Consider the following 17412-nt stretch of genomic DNA (forward strand, 5'->3'; position numbering starts at 1 on the left):
GGGAGTTGATCTTTGCCCCCAGGAAAATCTTTACCTGTTCCGGTTCCAGCGATGATTTTCCCCAGTGGATGGAAAATCCCAGATTTGTGAGGGTGTCTGTTACGCGTTTTGCGTGCCTCTCGCACTTCTCGCGTGAGTTTGCCTTGACCAGCCAGTCGTCCAAGTAGGGGTATACGTGTATTCCCTGCTTTCGTAGGTGTGCTGCTACCGCCGACAGGCATTTTGTAAAGACCCTTGGCGCTGATTTTAATCCGAAGGCCAGGGTTGTGAACTGGTAGTGTTCCTGTTCGATGTTGAATCTTAGAAGGCCCTTGTGCCTTCTGTTTATTGGGATGTGAAGGTAGGCATCCTTGAGGTCCACGGTGACCATGAAGTCCCCTTCTCTTATCTGTGGCAGTACCTCCTGCAGTGAAGTCATTTTGAACCTTTGCGTTCTGATGAACTTGTTTAGGTAACGGAGGTCCAGTATGGGTCTGAGGTCTCCGTCTACCTTCGGAACCACGAAGTAGTTTGAGTAGACCCCTTTGTTGCGTTCCCTGAACGGCACTGTCTCTATGGCTCCCTTTTGTAGGAGTTTCCGCGTTTCTTCTCTGAGTATTGCCAGTTCTTGGGCCGATCTCTGTCTTCCCTTCGGCTTCCTGTTTGGAGGTCTTTTCTCCAAGTCTACGCAGTATCCGTACTGCACGATGTTCCGTATCCACTTGTCTGTGGTTATACGCCGCCACTCCTGAAGGTAGAACCTCAGCCTTCCGCCTACTGGTGACGTATGCTCGTAGGCTCTTGAATCTTCTCTTTCCCCTGATGACACTTTTTTGCGCCTCCCCCTTGGGGACCTTACGAGGGTAGGCGTCTTCTTGCGTGCCGAGTCACTTCGAGGAGGGCTGATCCGCCCCCTCTCCTCCTTTGGCCACGTCCGTTCCCTCTCCCGCGAAAGGACTGGCCCCGAGGTTGATATTGCCAGCTTTGCTTCTGCTGACTTTGTCCGTGACCTTCGCCCTGCTGACCCTGTTGGAACGCCTGGTGCGACGTCCCCTGTTGGCTTCCACCCCTACCGTAGGGTCTCCTCGAGGGATTTCCTCGTCTCATTCCCCTCAGCTGTAGGGCCCCCATGGACCTCGCTGTCTCGTTTTCCTTCTTGAGCTGGGTGAGCTTTTCGTCCACCGTTGCTCCGAACAGTGTCTCTCCGTTGAAGGGGGTGCCAAGGATGTTGTTCTGTACTTCCGGTTTGAATCCCGAGATTCTTAGCCATGCATGCCTCCTCTCTGTGACCCCTATGGCCATGAGTCTTGCTGAAGTCTCTGCCCCATCCAACGCCGTCTTTATACAGGAGTTGGCGATGTTCTTGCCTTCATCCACCAGGTGAGAGGCTCTCTGGCGGTATTCTTCGGGGAGGTGCTTTACTAGCTCCCCCATCTCATCCCAGTGTTGGTATTGGTGCCTATTGAGGAGTGCATTCGAATTCGCCATGCGCCAGTGCATTGCGGCGTTCCTCTCGACCTTTCTGCCTGTGAGGTCGATCCTCCTGCTCTCTTTATCCGGAGGTGGGCCCAAAGTTGCTGGAACGTTGGCCCTTCTCCTGGCCGTGGAGGCTATGATGGAGTCTGCGGTGACGCTACCCTTGATGTAAGGTGGGTCCAGGGAGGAGTGCTTATATTTCTTCTCTGTCCTGGGCGTGATCGACCGGCAGGTGGCAGGCTCCTTGAAGGCTTCTCTCCCCTGGTTCATCACGCTTTGTAGCATGGGGAGGAACTGACTCCTGGTCTGGATGGGGAGCAGTGTTTCGACGAGAAAATCGGCTTTCGGCCTCTCCTCGTCGAGTTTGACGCCGAAGGCCATTGCTGCGCTCTTCACCACCATATTGTACACCCCGATGTCGTCGGGTGGCGAAGGCCTCGAGGGGTACGTGTCCACGGCCTCCTCCGGGTTTTCGGTGTCGAGATCGTGCCATTCGACGTCGTTGCTGGTAGATGCCGCCGAGTCGTAGAACGACTGTTGGTCTCCTTCCTCGGCTTCTTCCTCATAATAGGGCTACTCTTCTTCCTCGAGATCCCTTGTCAGCCCTTCGGCGTCGAACTCGTCTTCGACCTCGACGACGTCCGCCGATGAAACTGTTGGAATCTTGAATTCCTTCATCCTGGCGTCGAACTCCTTCTTCCTTTGAAGGATGTTCTCCATTTCGGCCTCGAGCCGCCTCTTTTTCTCCATTTCGGAGATGCTTTCGGCGTCGACCGCGGGTCTTTTCGATGAAACTTGCGTCGACGTCGAACGTTCTTTCTGCGTCGATCTGCCAGTTTCATGGGATGGTTTCGACGACCCTTGCCTTTCGGCGTCTTTCTGCACCAGGGAGTCCTTTTGTAAGGATCCGCTGGGCCTTTTGTCCGAAGTTCCCCCTTTGGACGTCGATGTTTTCGGCGCCGGGGCTCCCTTCGTGGGCCTTGACTCAGTTTTTCTCGAGTCACCCTCGTGTTTGAGGTGTTTTTTGATTTGCGCTCGACGATTCTCTTACCTAGTCTTCTTTTTTCTTGTCGGTCTCTACGACCGTGAAGTTTTCGGCTGTCTCGGCGACGTTGTCCTCGTCGTCCGTGTCGAGGCCCAGCTCGTAGAGTGTCGGGGGTTTCCCTTTGCCATCCATGTTGGCGTTGGCTCTTCTCTGCCTCTCTCTCACCCTGAGTGTCTTCGGCGCGAAGGCTGAGCAGGCGTTGCAGTCGATACTCTGGTGATCCACCGGTAGGCAGAGGTTGCAGACCGGATGCTGGTCTTTCTGCGCGAACTTGTGGTGGCAGTTTGGGCAGAACTTGAATGGCGTCTTGTCCATTTCGCTCAGGGTCTCTGAGCGTGCATTCTCCAAGGTTGTCGAAGAAAAAAGGTTCGCTGGTCCTCTTTCTTCGCGCTCCTGATGAAATCTGTTCTATTCCTGATGTCTTCTCTCGATTCTATCGATGAAACTCGCTTTTCTTCCTTCTTCCTCCGAGTGAATTTCTGGAGCTTCCCGATGACGATCCAGACCCAACGGCGGAAAAAAGAATCTGAAGATGGCGCCCCAAAGGTGGGACTTCCGCAGGAAGCACGACGACGTCACGGGAGGTGCACCAAATGGTGGACGTCGACGCCCACCTGGGCTACAAAAAAAAAAAAAAAAAACAAAGAAAAGAAAAGACTACGAATCCGGACCCAACCACAAGATCGCGGAATAATGCACAGCATAGTGAATCCAGAAAGATTCACGCTGCAAAACAGGAATGAACAGGGGAACAAAAGTACCCCTGGAGTCTGTTCACACGTCGGACGATGTCGGTCCAGCTCCGTGGGCAACTCTGGGATGGGGATGGCGTAGGCTGGGGGCACAGCAGATGCCGGGGTGTCATTAGGATCGGCACCGGGGAAGGTCTAGTAAGACTGACAAGCATCGATCAGGATCGTGGGAGCCCTCCGGCACCCGAGCCACCGGCATTGAAGGCTGGCGGAGTCAGGCTGCCCAAAGGCGAGGTGTAAGGCCTCGTAAAACGGTTGAAGTTGGGCAGGGGATGCTCCGGCTCCCGGAAAAGGGTGGGGGCACAGCGTGTCGTCCCTGGAACAGGCAACGGAGACATAGCCTTTGAGCGACTACGCTCAGAGTCCTAGGTCGCATCAACCAACGGGGAGAAGGTGAAGAGCGCTTGTGTGTCAATTGTGATTACCGATGATTGAGTGCAACGACTAGTGGGGGCTTCGAGTGTGGATTCAAGACCTTCCTTTCGAACGAGACCGGGAGCAACACTGTGCCGACCTCCAGCCACTTTCCGAACTGCTCCCACAAAGTCTTCAGGTTAATGGCCTAGCAGTCGTAGCACGACTTCGGGTCGTGGTCGTGCTGCAGGCACCACAAGCACACGAAGTGCGGGTCCATCACAAACATCTTGTGAAAGGCACCGCAGGGCTTGAAGCCGGTCCAACGTTGGGACATCCCTCATGCACCAGGAGTCAAAGACTTTTTAAAGTAGCCCAAAACGGCAAAGGAGTAGCTCTCTCCGGATATGCACGGGCTGGTGCGGAAAAAAAGAACGGACGTCCGTCAAAAAATCTACAAATCCAGACTGACACCTGGGGGAATTTCTAAGGTAAGGAATCTACAACTGTCAGATATTTAGTTAAGAACTGTGCCGTAGGGAACTCTGTCTAAAATGTCTGGTTGAAAGGCTGTGCAAGTTGTGGATTGTTGTTGCTAATTAGAGAATAATCCCCCATTCATTAGTATGGCATTGCAACGCCTTTAAAAAGTCTGCCATACAAATGTGACCAGTGCAGTCTAAATCCTTATTCAGAAATGTGGAGGTGATGGAGGAGTTGAAGATTTTTTTTTGGGGTGTGATCAGTGGGCTGGTCTAAATTGTGTTCACATTTCTTCAGCTGACAGATTCTCACTGCCCACCAAATTTATTAGTGTTGTAAGTAGCCGATTATACAAAGTCACGCCAATTGCCTTTATAGCCAGCTAGCTGCAGTTTAATTTTGGGTTAGGTTTTCTAGTTGCCTGTTGTCTGCTGTTGTACATGGTAATTGTGAGTTTGATGATTTGCTGGGATCCGTATCATCAATTTTGCTAGACCAATTGTGGAATGTTTTTTAGTAAACTAATTATTGGTTTGGCATGGTGTACTGTTTTAAGAGTAAGGCGCTGAGTGAGACAAGGGAGGTCTAAATGTATGCCGCCACTGAAAGGAGTGTGCAGTGTTATATCTAGCGAGTTGTGACGGTCACCTACACTGCTCAAATAAAATCATTTATTCCTACTGTAGTATAATATGCCTACTCCATGATCTTTTTGGTCATGTTTATCGCGTCCAAATTTTGTTCAGTTTCTCTCTGGTATACCAGGGCAAATCAATGCACCAGTATCCATCTCAATCTTCTGAGTCTTTGTGGAGTATAATAAGCAAGTTTATTAATCATACTGGCAAATGATGAAGATATTTAACTATCATGTATTGGCAAACATTTTAAAAGCATCTTTCATGGTTCACCTACTATAATAAATAAATGACTTTACCAGACTATGTGAATATGCTACTGTCCTGAGGTGTATGATCACAAGAAAAGGGTAGAGAGCAGGAGAGAAAAGGAGATGTGAGAAAGAACGAGTGAAAGCGAGAGGGCAGCGTTTTTCAGTAAGATGGAGTATCACCTCTAAATCACTGTACCCTTTTCTGTAACAAAGCATTTGAATCCATGGGAGGAAGGGGGCCTCAAACAAATATTTCATACAAGGATCTCCTAAACTGAGAATTATAATGGAGGGCAAAAGGCTTCAGGGGAAGAAATAGCAGGAATCTGCAAAACCTGATACCTGTTCTTCTATATTCCTATTTCAAGCACTGACGAATGTGATTATGTACCAGCTTAGTGAGCAACGCATTAAACTGGAACTGAATTCCCTTCTGCAGTGCTTGAAATGGAAATACAGAAGAGCAGGTACTCCTTGTCCCAGAGTACCTTCTGAGAAGCGCTGGTCCCCTCATTAAAAGCAATGGAGCAGTGCTGAGAAGTGCCAGTACTATTCTTTTCATATTTAAGTGCAAGCACCGAGTATCAGAGTACCTGGCATTTAAAGCTCTACCTTCTTTCTTAAACGCACTCAACTACAATATCCTGCATTTTTTCCCCAATAATTCACAAGGCAAATGCTGAAAGAATAAGTATTCAAGAAAGCCCAGGCGTAGTGACAGTCTAAATAGGCCAAAAGATGTAAGAACTGATTGCAAGTACTCGAGGAAGAGAGAAGAGTGCAGGGGAGGGCATGTAGTTGACTGGGGCTTTTTGCAATAGGGAGAAGCAGAGGTCAAAGTGGTCAGGATATGTGGAGGGGGTGTGTACCCTAGAACAGCTTCCATACTTTCTCTGAAAAAAATAGTCGTGGTTAATTCCAACAGTTGAAATGTCTAGCCTGAAACAGCCCTGCCAAGTACCACGCATCAGGTGTTATACTAATGCATTTTAGTGTGGTGGTCCGAATCACTGCACTAAAATGCGTTAAGTCCTGAAAGCGCCTGCTAACACCACTGACACACGGGAACGCGACCATCTATTAGATGCACTCAAACAGGACACTGTTCAGGCAGAGTGCACTCCAGTGACTGCACACCCTGTGCAGTGCTGCCTTCAGTTCACTCTACAATCTGAATCTGGCACATGCTAGCCTACAGAGCTGCTGCAGTCAGACTCAGGCCGGCCACGGTGGCATCACTTGACGGCCATAACAATATTCACACAGTAGTGTCCATTTGATTTTCCTACAGGAAGTAGTCACTATAAGTGAGGCGGCGAACATTAGTTGCTTCTTTGCACATCACTGCTTTTTCCACCAGTTTGGTGCCTCACCATGCCATGCTGAAAGACTGGTCGGTTGCTCAAAGTTTTGTGAGTGTGATTTATGACTGACATGGTCTTGTTGATTTATATATTAATAACATGAATATAATTTAATTTAGCAGCTTGAGCCTGCAAGTCGACCTGCTCACCTCGGGCTGGTGCCGCTACAGGCTGGACTCCGCTGACTCACTGCGATGATTAGCAGCAGAGTTGACCCCGCAGCACCGCGGCTGCAGACTGCAACGTGGGCTGTAGTTCCTTCCATCAGTAAACTAAATTAATCCAGGATGGCACCTTCCCTGTTGGTGTTTTTGTAGCAATTCAGGTGCCACCCGTAGGGACCTTTCCACAGCAGGGCTTCGGGTATTCTGAATGCTGGAGAATCATTCTAATTAGGTGCTGGAATTACCTCTGCAGTTTTTAGGTCGAGACTGGGTAGCGAATGCGCTTTGAGGCATGCTGTGCTCAGGTACAGACTTTAAGCTCTGCCCACATTTCAATGGCTTGTGTCATTTGTTATTTGTAAACTGTGGCTTTTCATTGGTCAATAGGCTTGGCAGTCTCTTCTTAGTACCGCCTTGTCTCATCTTGCAGTGTCTGAAAAAAGGACTGGCCCTCTTAAGTGTTGTTACTCAAGCTTTAATTACAGCCTATAAGCACTTTCTTTAAATGGTTTTCACCTGCCAGCTGTTGCAGGTAAGACACGCTCTCGTAACATTTTTTTGTATAGGTTGGGTTTATTTGCAGTGCCGAACGCGGCAGCATGTTTCTCTCTATGTACTCACTTTATGTTTACCAGTGCCCCATGCCGCGCTTTTACAATAATGGAGGCTGCGCACCTTTCTGTAGACGAGCCGCTTCTAAAGAAAGGTCCGCAGCCGCTATTGAAGTGAAACTGCAGTACAGGGTGCTATTACAAAAAAAAGAATTGGTCTTTCAACTTTACAAAAAAAAAAAAGCATGGGTTAGTCAACGCGTCCCATACTGGGGTTTTACTTTATTAGCGGTAGCAGACCTTGCTTTAGACGCGGCTTGTCTAAACAAAGGGTGTGAGAAAGTGCCATCTTTCTTGCATGGCACTTTTTGCTGAATTGCTGAATGTACTTTGAGTGTGCCCTGGACTCCTGCCAATCAGGTGCCCAGGGCCTATGTTCCTTCCCCAAAACAAAACCTAAATTGGCAAACCCTGGCCACATGTCAGCCCCTGGTAAATGGTACCCAGGGCCTTGTGACCAGGGAAGGCCTCGAACATGCAGTGGTAGGGGAATTGGCACATAGGGACGTGGGACATGTATGCACCAAGACACGCAGCCTGCAATGGCAGTCATGCATGTGCTTGGTGAGGGGCCCCTTAGGGTGGCACAATTCGTGCTGCATTTTAGGGAACCTCTTTAGTACCTCAGGCACGAGGGAACCATTTACTAGGGACTTCGAGGGTGCTAAAGGTTTTGCAAATTGAGGGAACTATAGTACAGTTTTGGAAAAGAGGTCTGGCTAGCTGGTTGGTTAGCAGGAACCCAGTGCACTTTCAATTGAAATCACATAATTTACCATGCAAAAGATGGGTGTTACCATGGCAAAAAGGGGCACTTTCCTACACGCATCTTAAAACTCAACCAATACTCAAACTCAAATCTTCAAGACTCAAAGGACATTTGGTTGTCTAACAGTGGATGCTCATGAATCATCTCAAACTTTACTCCACGAAAACCAAACTACTCATCAGCGGATTAGGAAAAACTATAACTGTCCTTTTGGCTCCAGGAAATGGGGCAGCCACATCCCACCTCAACTGAAAGGAAAAATCATGGAGCAAAAATGGACTCCAATCTCTCCCTTCAATTCCAAGTCAACAAAGTGACAAGAAGCTCATTCTTCCTAATGAGATATCTGCAATGTATTTAACCCTACATCAGTGGTAAACTCATTGGGCTCTCAGAGACCATACATGCACCATTAGCACTAGTGATAGTGGTTGGATTATGCAAATAGACAACAGTGGTCTCCATAGAAAATATACCTTTCAAGTAGGTGTAAAGGGGATTGCAATGGCAAGATGTTTAATGGCAACACAAGTATCCTTCGCATGTGTACTTACTTATGCACAATAACGTTGGATTACGTGAGATTTAAGCTCCGACATGCCCAGCTAATTCTTGTATATACACTTCTCAAAATCTGCACATTTGAGCATCACATGCTGAGAAATTAACAGGCTTTACACAATCAAAACCTAAGTCCATGTCAATGCAGATTTGTTTTTATCCAATATAAACATGCCAAAAATAAGGAAGGTTGATAAAGGGCATCAACTGCTGCTTATGGAATTAAAGGCAGGTTGTGTTTGTGTATGCAGAAGGAATACAACAAGCCAACGCATAATACAATGCGGCTAGCATTCATCTATGCAAACTCGCTTGTTTTTAACTTCTAAATAATTGCCTCTAAATTTTGGCGCACATCTGGAATAGGACGGCACACCTGGGTTATTCCTAAATTAGTGAACCTCTTAAACCACAAATTAAAAATACAGAGGCCTAAATTCAATATAAACATAACATACCCCATGTATAAGGACTCACTAAAATTAAGGTCTCACCCTAATTTACATACACATGAGCAGGCAGACATTTTAATTAAAAAAAAGTAGATCTCCACATACCTGATGGCAGAGTTCTGAGTCAGATCCCTCAACATGGGAACAGGCGAAAATACTGCCCTAATTAAAAAAAAACATCCAAACAAATTTAAAAAACATGTTATCCGAGCACAGATCACACAACAAGCTGCTTGGAAGAGTTACGACAGTACAGAAAATGTATTGTTAAGCATGACGACAAATATAGATCACATCTCAATGATCTGAAACCTCAATGGCAGCGTCAAAAGTAAACTACAGGATAAGGCTGCAAAGCAAGCACAATACAAAGTGATTATCTTCAAATTGCATATCAAGACCTCGGCCTTTAGGGGAAAAAGGAATATGCTACTTACCAGTATGCATCTGTTCTTGGCATGTAGAGCTGCAGATCTACACACTGCACATAGATCGCCATCTGGTGTTGGGCCCGGATGTTTGCACTTGTTTTTGTCTTGGAAAGCCTTTGGCAGTCACGAGGTATGTGACCCCTTTGGATCATACTGACAGTTGAATTGTTGGAAAGACTCGACGGGGGGGGCGGGGGGGGGGGGGGGGGGTCATCTGCTGGTAATCTTGAACTCTCACACTGGGGTACAGATATGCAATGTCCAGTGTATGTACTCTGAGCCCTGAAGCATGTATTTTGAGTGTCTTACAACCAGATTGGCACACTTACCTTTCAGGTCAGATTATATGGTGTAGAAAGGATTCCTTGGCATGGAAAGTTAAATGCCACCTGTGGTCTCCAGCACCTATTGACATCTACGTCCACTATGGAAGCAGTGAAAGCATTGCTTTGGGCCTATCCTGTGCAAGTTGGCAGCTGAAGCTTAAACCCTGCTGCCCAGACTAGTCAACATCACCTTTGACAGGTAAAAAAAATTGGATAAGAACATTTAAATAAATCACTCCCATGTCCACAAGGTAGGATACATAATTTTTAAAAGTGGAACATGTGAAATTAAGAAATTGCATGTTTCCCCAGTGACTAGGCCCAACAAGACATTGCTACTGGTCAGGCTGTAACTGGTATATAGGAAAAGTCAAAGCAAATACTGGTTTTATATTTAATATAAAATCGAATGGTAAAGTCAGATTTTGCATTGGATACACGGAAAATATGACTTTTGAAAAAGTAACTTTGCCCGCCTGAAGCTGCTGGAGACTAACGTGCATTAGCTCTGCAGCAACTGGCAAGCCGGTACTGGACCTGAATTGGTGGGAAATGGTGTGAAAACTGCTCCCAGAGAACGAATAATGGAATTGGGAGGTGCTTTCTTCAGACAATAAGACCGGTTGGGGTGGGCCCAGGAACTCAGCTAACTACGAAGGGGCCAGTCTGTCACTAACAAATGTTATGTGACACCTGGAGAGCCCTAGCTTTTGTCCCCATAGTCAGGCTGGCACCAAACAGTAAGAGGAAAGGCACCCCAGAACTGGTTTTGAGTGGCCACAGAGGACTGCTCATTACCTTGGCCAGATTGCTGGGAGGGCACACAGGCTGCAAAAGTGAAAAGGGTTTTCTCAATCTTGAATTTTGAGAACGAGGGGCGCTGTGGGATTGTTTGCAGTATGGCAAACAGGAACTGCTTAGGGTTGCCCTGGGAACTTTTACCCCATTGTTTCGGGAGAGCCCAGGAGTCACTCCCACCCACTAGATGGCACCAGGCATAAATCTGGAACTGCGCAAGATAAGAGGAAAACTGGACCTGATGTCTGTGACAAGAGGAGCCCTGAAGGGCTGAGCTTGTTCACTCTTGCACCCAAGATAAAGAAGTTGACTCTAAGGGTTAGTTGGCTGATCTCCTGTGTGGTTAAAGGGACACAACATTCTGGAATAGGCTGTTGCTGGTAAGCACCCAGCTGACAAGGGGTAACTGGATATGGACTGAACTTTGCTGTTGACCTCTGCTTGAAACCCATAGAGTCCAAGTGCCCTCCCCTGAGGTTCTGGTGGCATTAAAAGTGTACATCTGTGGTGGTTTGGGCACCAAAAAAAACAAAAAAACAAAAAAAAGTTTGACACTTTCAAAACCTCTTCCTTCAGAGCTTCAGGGGGCATGTGAGAAAAAGCAAGTGAAAGGCAGCTCAGTGTCAATTTGAATTTCGACTTCCTCCAGGTCAAGGCTCTCCGCACCTCTGAAAGAAAGTGTCCCATTCTGCACTGTGACTCACATTTTCTGAGGGAAATCTCCAAAGTTCTAGTGGGACAAACCTCCTTCATTTATCGGTCCCACAGGAGTGGCCTGCTCAAGGAGGATTTTTTGTCTCAAAGAGTGTTAAAGTCCCTTTATGCGTTGGGGCTCAAACTTTCAAACCTGCGACTAATAGACACTAGGACCCATCCACTTGTTGTATCCTACCAGGATTTCATTGTCGTAGGCATCAATATGCATCTATATTCTGGTATACTGCTTCCATAGACTATCAATGGGGTTATTTTCTCCTACATCTTTAAAAGCTCTAATGAACAAGTTACTTACCTTCGGTAACGATGTATCTGTAAGAAAGAAACCCGTTAGATTCCTCACCTTAGAATAGATACCCAAGCAATACCATCCCCGGTGGTGGGTCTGCGAACCAAGATCACACCAGAAAGTCCTGGAGGACAGAACGGCCAAAGAAGCCATCCCTCCGGACTTGGCTGTCAAGGCAATAATGCCTGGCAAACGTGTGTAGCGAAGCCCACGTCGCCGCCTGACAGATGTCCTGCAAAGGGACTCCCCGTACCAAGGCAGTAGTAGCCGCTGTGGCCCGAGTAGAATGGGCGCGCAGCCCAACAGGAGGGTCCTTTTTTGCCAAAGAGTAACAAATTTTGATGCACAAAACGACCCACCGAGAGATGGTCCGTTTGTGCACAGCTTTCCCCTTCTTAGCACCCACGTATCCAACGAAAAGTTGGTCGTCCACCCGGAACTGCTTTGTGCGGTCCAAATAAAAGGAGAGCGCACGTTTTGGGTCCAGACGGTGGAGCCTCTCTTCCTCTTTGGAAGGATGCGGAGGCGGAAAGAAGGTGGGCAAGGTGACAGATTGCCCAAGATGAAATGGAGTCACCACTTTCGGAAGAAAGGAGGGACGAGGCCGAAGGACAACCTTGTCCGGATGAACAGACAGAAAAGGAGGCTTTGAAGATAAAGCCTGGAGCTCACTCACCCGTCTAGCCGAGGTGATGGCTACCAGAAAAGCAGTCTTAAGAGTCAGAAGACGAAGAGGACAATTGTGAAGAGGCTCGAAGGGAGAGCACATCAGGAATGTCAAGACCAGATTCAAGTCCCACTGAGGCATTACGAAAGGGACAGGAGTGAACGTGAGTAATGCCTTTAAGAAAGCGTGTGTGAGAAAGTGGCTCTGTATATACTGTTCCCTAATGGGTACAGGGTGTACAGAGTCCACAGTCCCCCAGAGGCTGATAGAGGTCAAAGTTAGGTATGACCTTACTCTCAAAAGTGGTAGCTTGGTCGAGCAGTAAGGCAGCACCTGAGGACAGTGTAAAGCATTTATTGTACACACTCAGTCAGCAAATGGTTTCACACACTCAATAACTGAACTCTAGGCCAATGGTTTACATATATAAAATATATGCTTGTTTTATTTTTAGAACCACAAAGGGAATAAAAATATACTTTTCTCAGAATGAGAGATTGAATATAAATACTTTTGCAATAAGCAATGGATTTTTGTAAACAGTCACAGTTGGTTGCAATAAACAATCCTATTTCCTAAACATAATGCATTGAGCTCAATGGTAAATTCAGGTTATCTTGTAATAAATTACTTTTCAGATTACTTTTGGAATTCCAGGTCTGGCTCCTAGATCCAGCTCTGGGTCAGTATTCAGAATCAAGTGATGAAAGTCGACTTAATAACTAGTGATTTTTAAATAATATTTAGCTATTTCAAAAGTTAGCACTTAGAAAATATTTCAAAGAAAACATTCAATGGATCTCTATGGCAAGAAATTCAAATTGCAGGTAGAGTACTTTATCGTTACTTTAGTAATCCAGGACTGGGCACCTAGACCCAGGACTGGGGTCCTTATCAAAAACAGGTAAGTAATTTCGTTTGCAGAAATGGTACGATTTTAAAAGAATATTTCAAATTTGCAAAAGTAGACACTTAGAAGAAATTTCACAGAAAAGCAGACAATGGTTTCCTATGGGAGAAAAAATGAGTTAGAGGTAAGTATAGTTGTGGACACTTTTCAGAGTCAGGGCTGGGCACCAAGATCCAGCACTGGGAGCTCACCTAGGAGCAGGTGAGTAAATTCGTTTTTGTCACTTGGCTGATTTTTGGTGAATTTTTGCAGTTTTGAAAAGTTCACACTTAGAAGATTTTTGAAGAAAAAGCCAGTCAATGTTACCCTATGAGGAAAATGAAGTTAGCGGTTTTAAGGGTAAGTACTCGACTGGCAGAGTTGAAATTCCGGGCATAGACTCAGGGGTCCCCCAGTGTCAGGTGGGTACAGTTGGTTCACCCTCAGCGGTTTCAGGACGGCCGGGTGCAGAGAGAGTTAGGCCCAATGTTATCCTATGAGGGATAGGGGGGCCTTGGTTGGTGGCTGCTGTCGGGCAAGCCACGCGGTTGTGGGAGCTGGGCTCCTGGTCACTTACTCAGGGCAAGTGGGGAAGTAAGTTAGTGTAGAGAGTGCACTGCCAGGGCAACTCGGGCGGCTGGGTGCAGGGTGCTTTTGAGCCGTCGGGCGCTCAATGGAAATCAATGGGAATGTTCCGGTTTGGAAAAAGGCTGCAAGCTCGGGGACGAGGATGCTTCAGATGCCACCACCACTTCGAGAGGTAAGTTGGGTAGTTGTAGGTTAGGTGGGTACCCCGGGATTGGGCACAGGGGGCCGCAGGGCGCCGGGTGCAGGGGTGCCTTTTGACGTCGGGAATCTTACCCTCTTGTTGATCGCGGTTGGGGTGGCACTCTGTTCTGAGGCTGCAGGCTTCTTCCGGGATGTCGAGGGGGGTCCTTGGGTGCCGGACTCGAGGTCACAGTCGCTGTGGGGTCGTCCTCAGGGTCTTTGTCCACTCCGGCACTGGCCAGGCTTGGCTGGTGCAGAGTGTGTTGGGTCCGCGGTCCCGGGCTGCTGCCAGGGGTTAAAAGTAGGTTTCTTGAGTAGAGCCTCTACTCATGGGAGTCCCGGGGAATCAGAGTTCAAAGGTAGCCAGGTCCTCCGGGGTTTTTGAGGTTGCTGGCCACAAGAGATGCCGCGCTGGAGCAGGAGCAGGTTCGAGGGTCGACAGGCCGGTAGGGCTGGGGCCAAAGCAGTTGGTGTCTTCCTCTTTTTAGCAGCTGCAGGGCAGGTCTTTTTTTCTTCTTGCTCTTCTTGTAGGTTTCTATCTGGAATCTGGGGAAGGAAGGTTCAGGGGGCCCCTAAATACTAGATTTAGGGGCGTTACAGGTAGGTGAAGGCCAGGGACCAATGGGTCCTTGTCCTGGGGTGGGTACACCCCCTATCCTGCCTCTCGCCTGTGGGAGGGGGGCAGTAGCCTAATCCTGATAGGGTAGGGCCTCCCATCTTCAAGATGGCGAGAGCCCGGAGATGTGCTTCACCTCGCCTCCCCCACCTGAGGGGTGGGGGGGGCAGGCTGGCACATCCCCTGTCCTTGTATGGGGTTTCCGGCCAAGCTTCCTGCCAGAGTGGGGGGTTGCAGTGGCCTGGGGAAACTCCAACTGGCGGCATGCCTTTGAAGCTTCCCTTTGCTCATCCTGGGGGAGGAGATTTCTCACCTCACCCAGGATGTGCATTGTTGCAGGCCCGGGAGAGCAGGGGCTCTCCCACCCAGGGGTCCAGCAACGTGTCTGCTGTGTGGCAGCCTGGGCAGCCTCAGAGCATACGTGGATTGTAGGTTAGCTGTAAGGGGGCATCTCTAAGATGCCCTCTGGGGTGCTTAGTACATTAAATCCCACACTGGCATCAGTGTGGGTTTAATGTGCTGAGAAGTTTGATACCAAACTTCCCAGTCTTCAGTGTTGCCATTATGGTGCTGTGGAGCTCGTGTTTGACGAGCTCTCAGCACCATGTACTTGTAAAAGGCAGCACTGTACTTACAGTGCCCAGGAATGGACCTGGGTACTGTAGGGGCACAGGGCTCCTGCTCCTGTGCCCACACCATAGGTATAAGGCACCCAGCCAGAGGGGTGGCTGACATATGCCTTGGCAGTGTAGGTGATGGGCATGGCACACAGATGTGTGCCATGTCGACTCTTTGTTTTGTCCTGCACCCAGACACTCAGCCTGCAAAGGCAGTGTGTGTGTAAGGGTACAGGGCCTCTAAGGGTGGCACAATGAGTGCTGCAGCCCTTAGAGGCCTTCCCTGGTCACAAGGCCCTGGGTACCTAGGGTACCATTTACCAGGGGCTGACATGTGGCCAGGGTTTGCCAATTGGGAGTTTGTGTGTTTTAAGGAAGGAACATAGGCCCTGGGCACCTGATTGGCAGGAGCCCAGGGCACAACAAGGAAAAGTGCATCAGCATTAGGCAAAAAAAAAAAGGGGGGGGGGGGGGGTCACTGAAACAGAAACCCACTTTCTCACAGCGTGACACTACAGGGGACTTGAAAAGAGAGGGCTGATCAGGAAGCCGTAAGAAGGCAGAGATGGCAGAAAGATAACCTTTCAAGGTGCCCAGGGCAGAGCCCTGCCGGGCCAAAGAAAAAAGAAAGAGGAGAACCTCAGAAAGAGGGGCGGAAAGGGGATCCACAGCCTTTGCTGCGCACCATGCCACAAATTTGTTCCACCGGCAGGCGTATACCGTCTTTGTGGAGGGACGCCTGGCTGCCAGAATGATATCACAGACTTCAGGAGGCAAGTCGAATGGCATCAACTGCCGCCGCTCAACCTCCACGCATGGAGGTGGAGGCTGGACAGGTTCGGGTGGAGGACCGTCCCCTGCTGCTGCGACAGAAGATCCTCCCGAAGGGGCAGACGTATCGGGGGATCGGTCAACATACTGAGTAGCTCGGGATACCAGTATCTTCGTGCCCAATCCGGAGCCACCAAGATGACTTGGGCCCGGTCGTGCCTGATCTTCAGCACTCTGGGCAGAAGTGGTATAGGCAGAAAGGCGTACAACAGACCGCAACTCCACTCGTGACGAAAAGCGTCGCCGAGCGAGTGCCGCCTTGGAAATTCCAACGCGCAGAACTGCTGACATTGCGCGTTCTCTTCGGTGGCGAATAGATCTAACCAAGGCTCTCCCCACTGCTGAAAGAGACCTTGCGCCACTTCGGAGATCGGACGCCATTCGTGATCCATCATGCACCGGCGGCTGAGTTCGTCCGCTCTGGCGTTCAGAGAGCCCGCCAGATGTTGAACCACTAGGGTGACGCCCTGGTGTTCCAGCCACGTCCGGAGGCGCAGAGCTTCCTGACAAAGGGTCCACGACCCCACCCCGCCCTGTTTGTTGCAATACCACATGGCGGTGGTGTTGTCCGTGAACACCTGCACGACACTGCCCCTGACAGAGGGAAGGAAGGCTTTCAGTGCAAGTCGGATCGCTCTCAACTCCAACAGGTTGATGTGGAGATGAGACTCCGCCGGAGACCAGAGGCCTCTGATCTCCGCCTCTCCCATATGGCCACCCCATCCCAGGAGGGACGCATCCGTCACTACGACATGCTCCGGTTGGGGAAGGGAGAGGCTCCTGCCCATGACCCAATCGCGGTCCGTGAGCCACCACTGCAACTGCTGTGCAGTGCCCTCCGAGATCAAGACATGGTTGGACAGGTTGCCGTGATGCTGGGCCCACTGAAACTTCAGGTCCCACTGCAGAGCCCGCATGCGCCGCCTGGCGTGACGCACTAGTAGGATGCAGGGGGCCATCAGCCCCAGAAGCCGCAACACTAGCCTGACCGAAACCCAGGATAGAGGCCGAAAGATGGGAGTCAGGGCCTGTATATCCCGGAACCGCTGTTCCGGCGGATGAAACCGGAACTGCGCCGAATCGAGAACCGCTCCAATGAAGAGGAGCATCTGAGAGGCACGCAGGTGTGACTTCGGCACGTTGATGGAAAACCCCAGCAAATGCAGGAGATCCGCCGTAGTCTGGAGGTGGGAGACGACTGTCTGGGGCGAGCCCGCCTTCAACAACCAGTCGTCGAGATGGGGGAAGACTGGAACCCCTGATCTGCGCAGATGAGCTGCGACCACCGCCATCACTTTCGTGAACACCCGAGGGGCACTGGTGAGGCCGAAGGGGAGCACGGTAAACTGAAAGTGCTCTTGGCCCACCGTGAACCGCAGGTAACGCCGGTGGGCCGGCAGGACGGGGATGTGGAAATAAGCGTCCTGCAAGTCCAACGCTACCATCCAGTCTCCGGGGTCTAGGGCAGCTAGAACCTGAGCCAAAATCAACATCTTGAACCTTTCCTTCCGGAGGAAGGCATTGACGTTCCGAAGGTCCAAGATAGGGCGGAGGCCCCCTT

General features: G+C 49.4%; 1 protein-coding gene across 1 annotated transcript in view; it reads right to left on the reverse strand.

Moving 5' to 3' along the window:
- The window catches only part of XRN2 (5'-3' exoribonuclease 2), a 398081-nt gene that overhangs the window by 160890 nt on the left and 219779 nt on the right, over positions 1-17412 (reverse strand). The window contains exon 24 of the mRNA XM_085612392.1: positions 9008-9064. Coding sequence (XP_085468518.1) covers positions 9008-9064 — 57 coding nt within the window. The remainder of the gene's footprint in view (positions 1-9007; positions 9065-17412) is intronic.

This window comes from Triturus cristatus, chromosome 6, assembly GCF_964204655.1.
Source record: "Triturus cristatus chromosome 6, aTriCri1.1, whole genome shotgun sequence".
Taxonomy (NCBI): domain Eukaryota; kingdom Metazoa; phylum Chordata; class Amphibia; order Caudata; family Salamandridae; genus Triturus; species Triturus cristatus.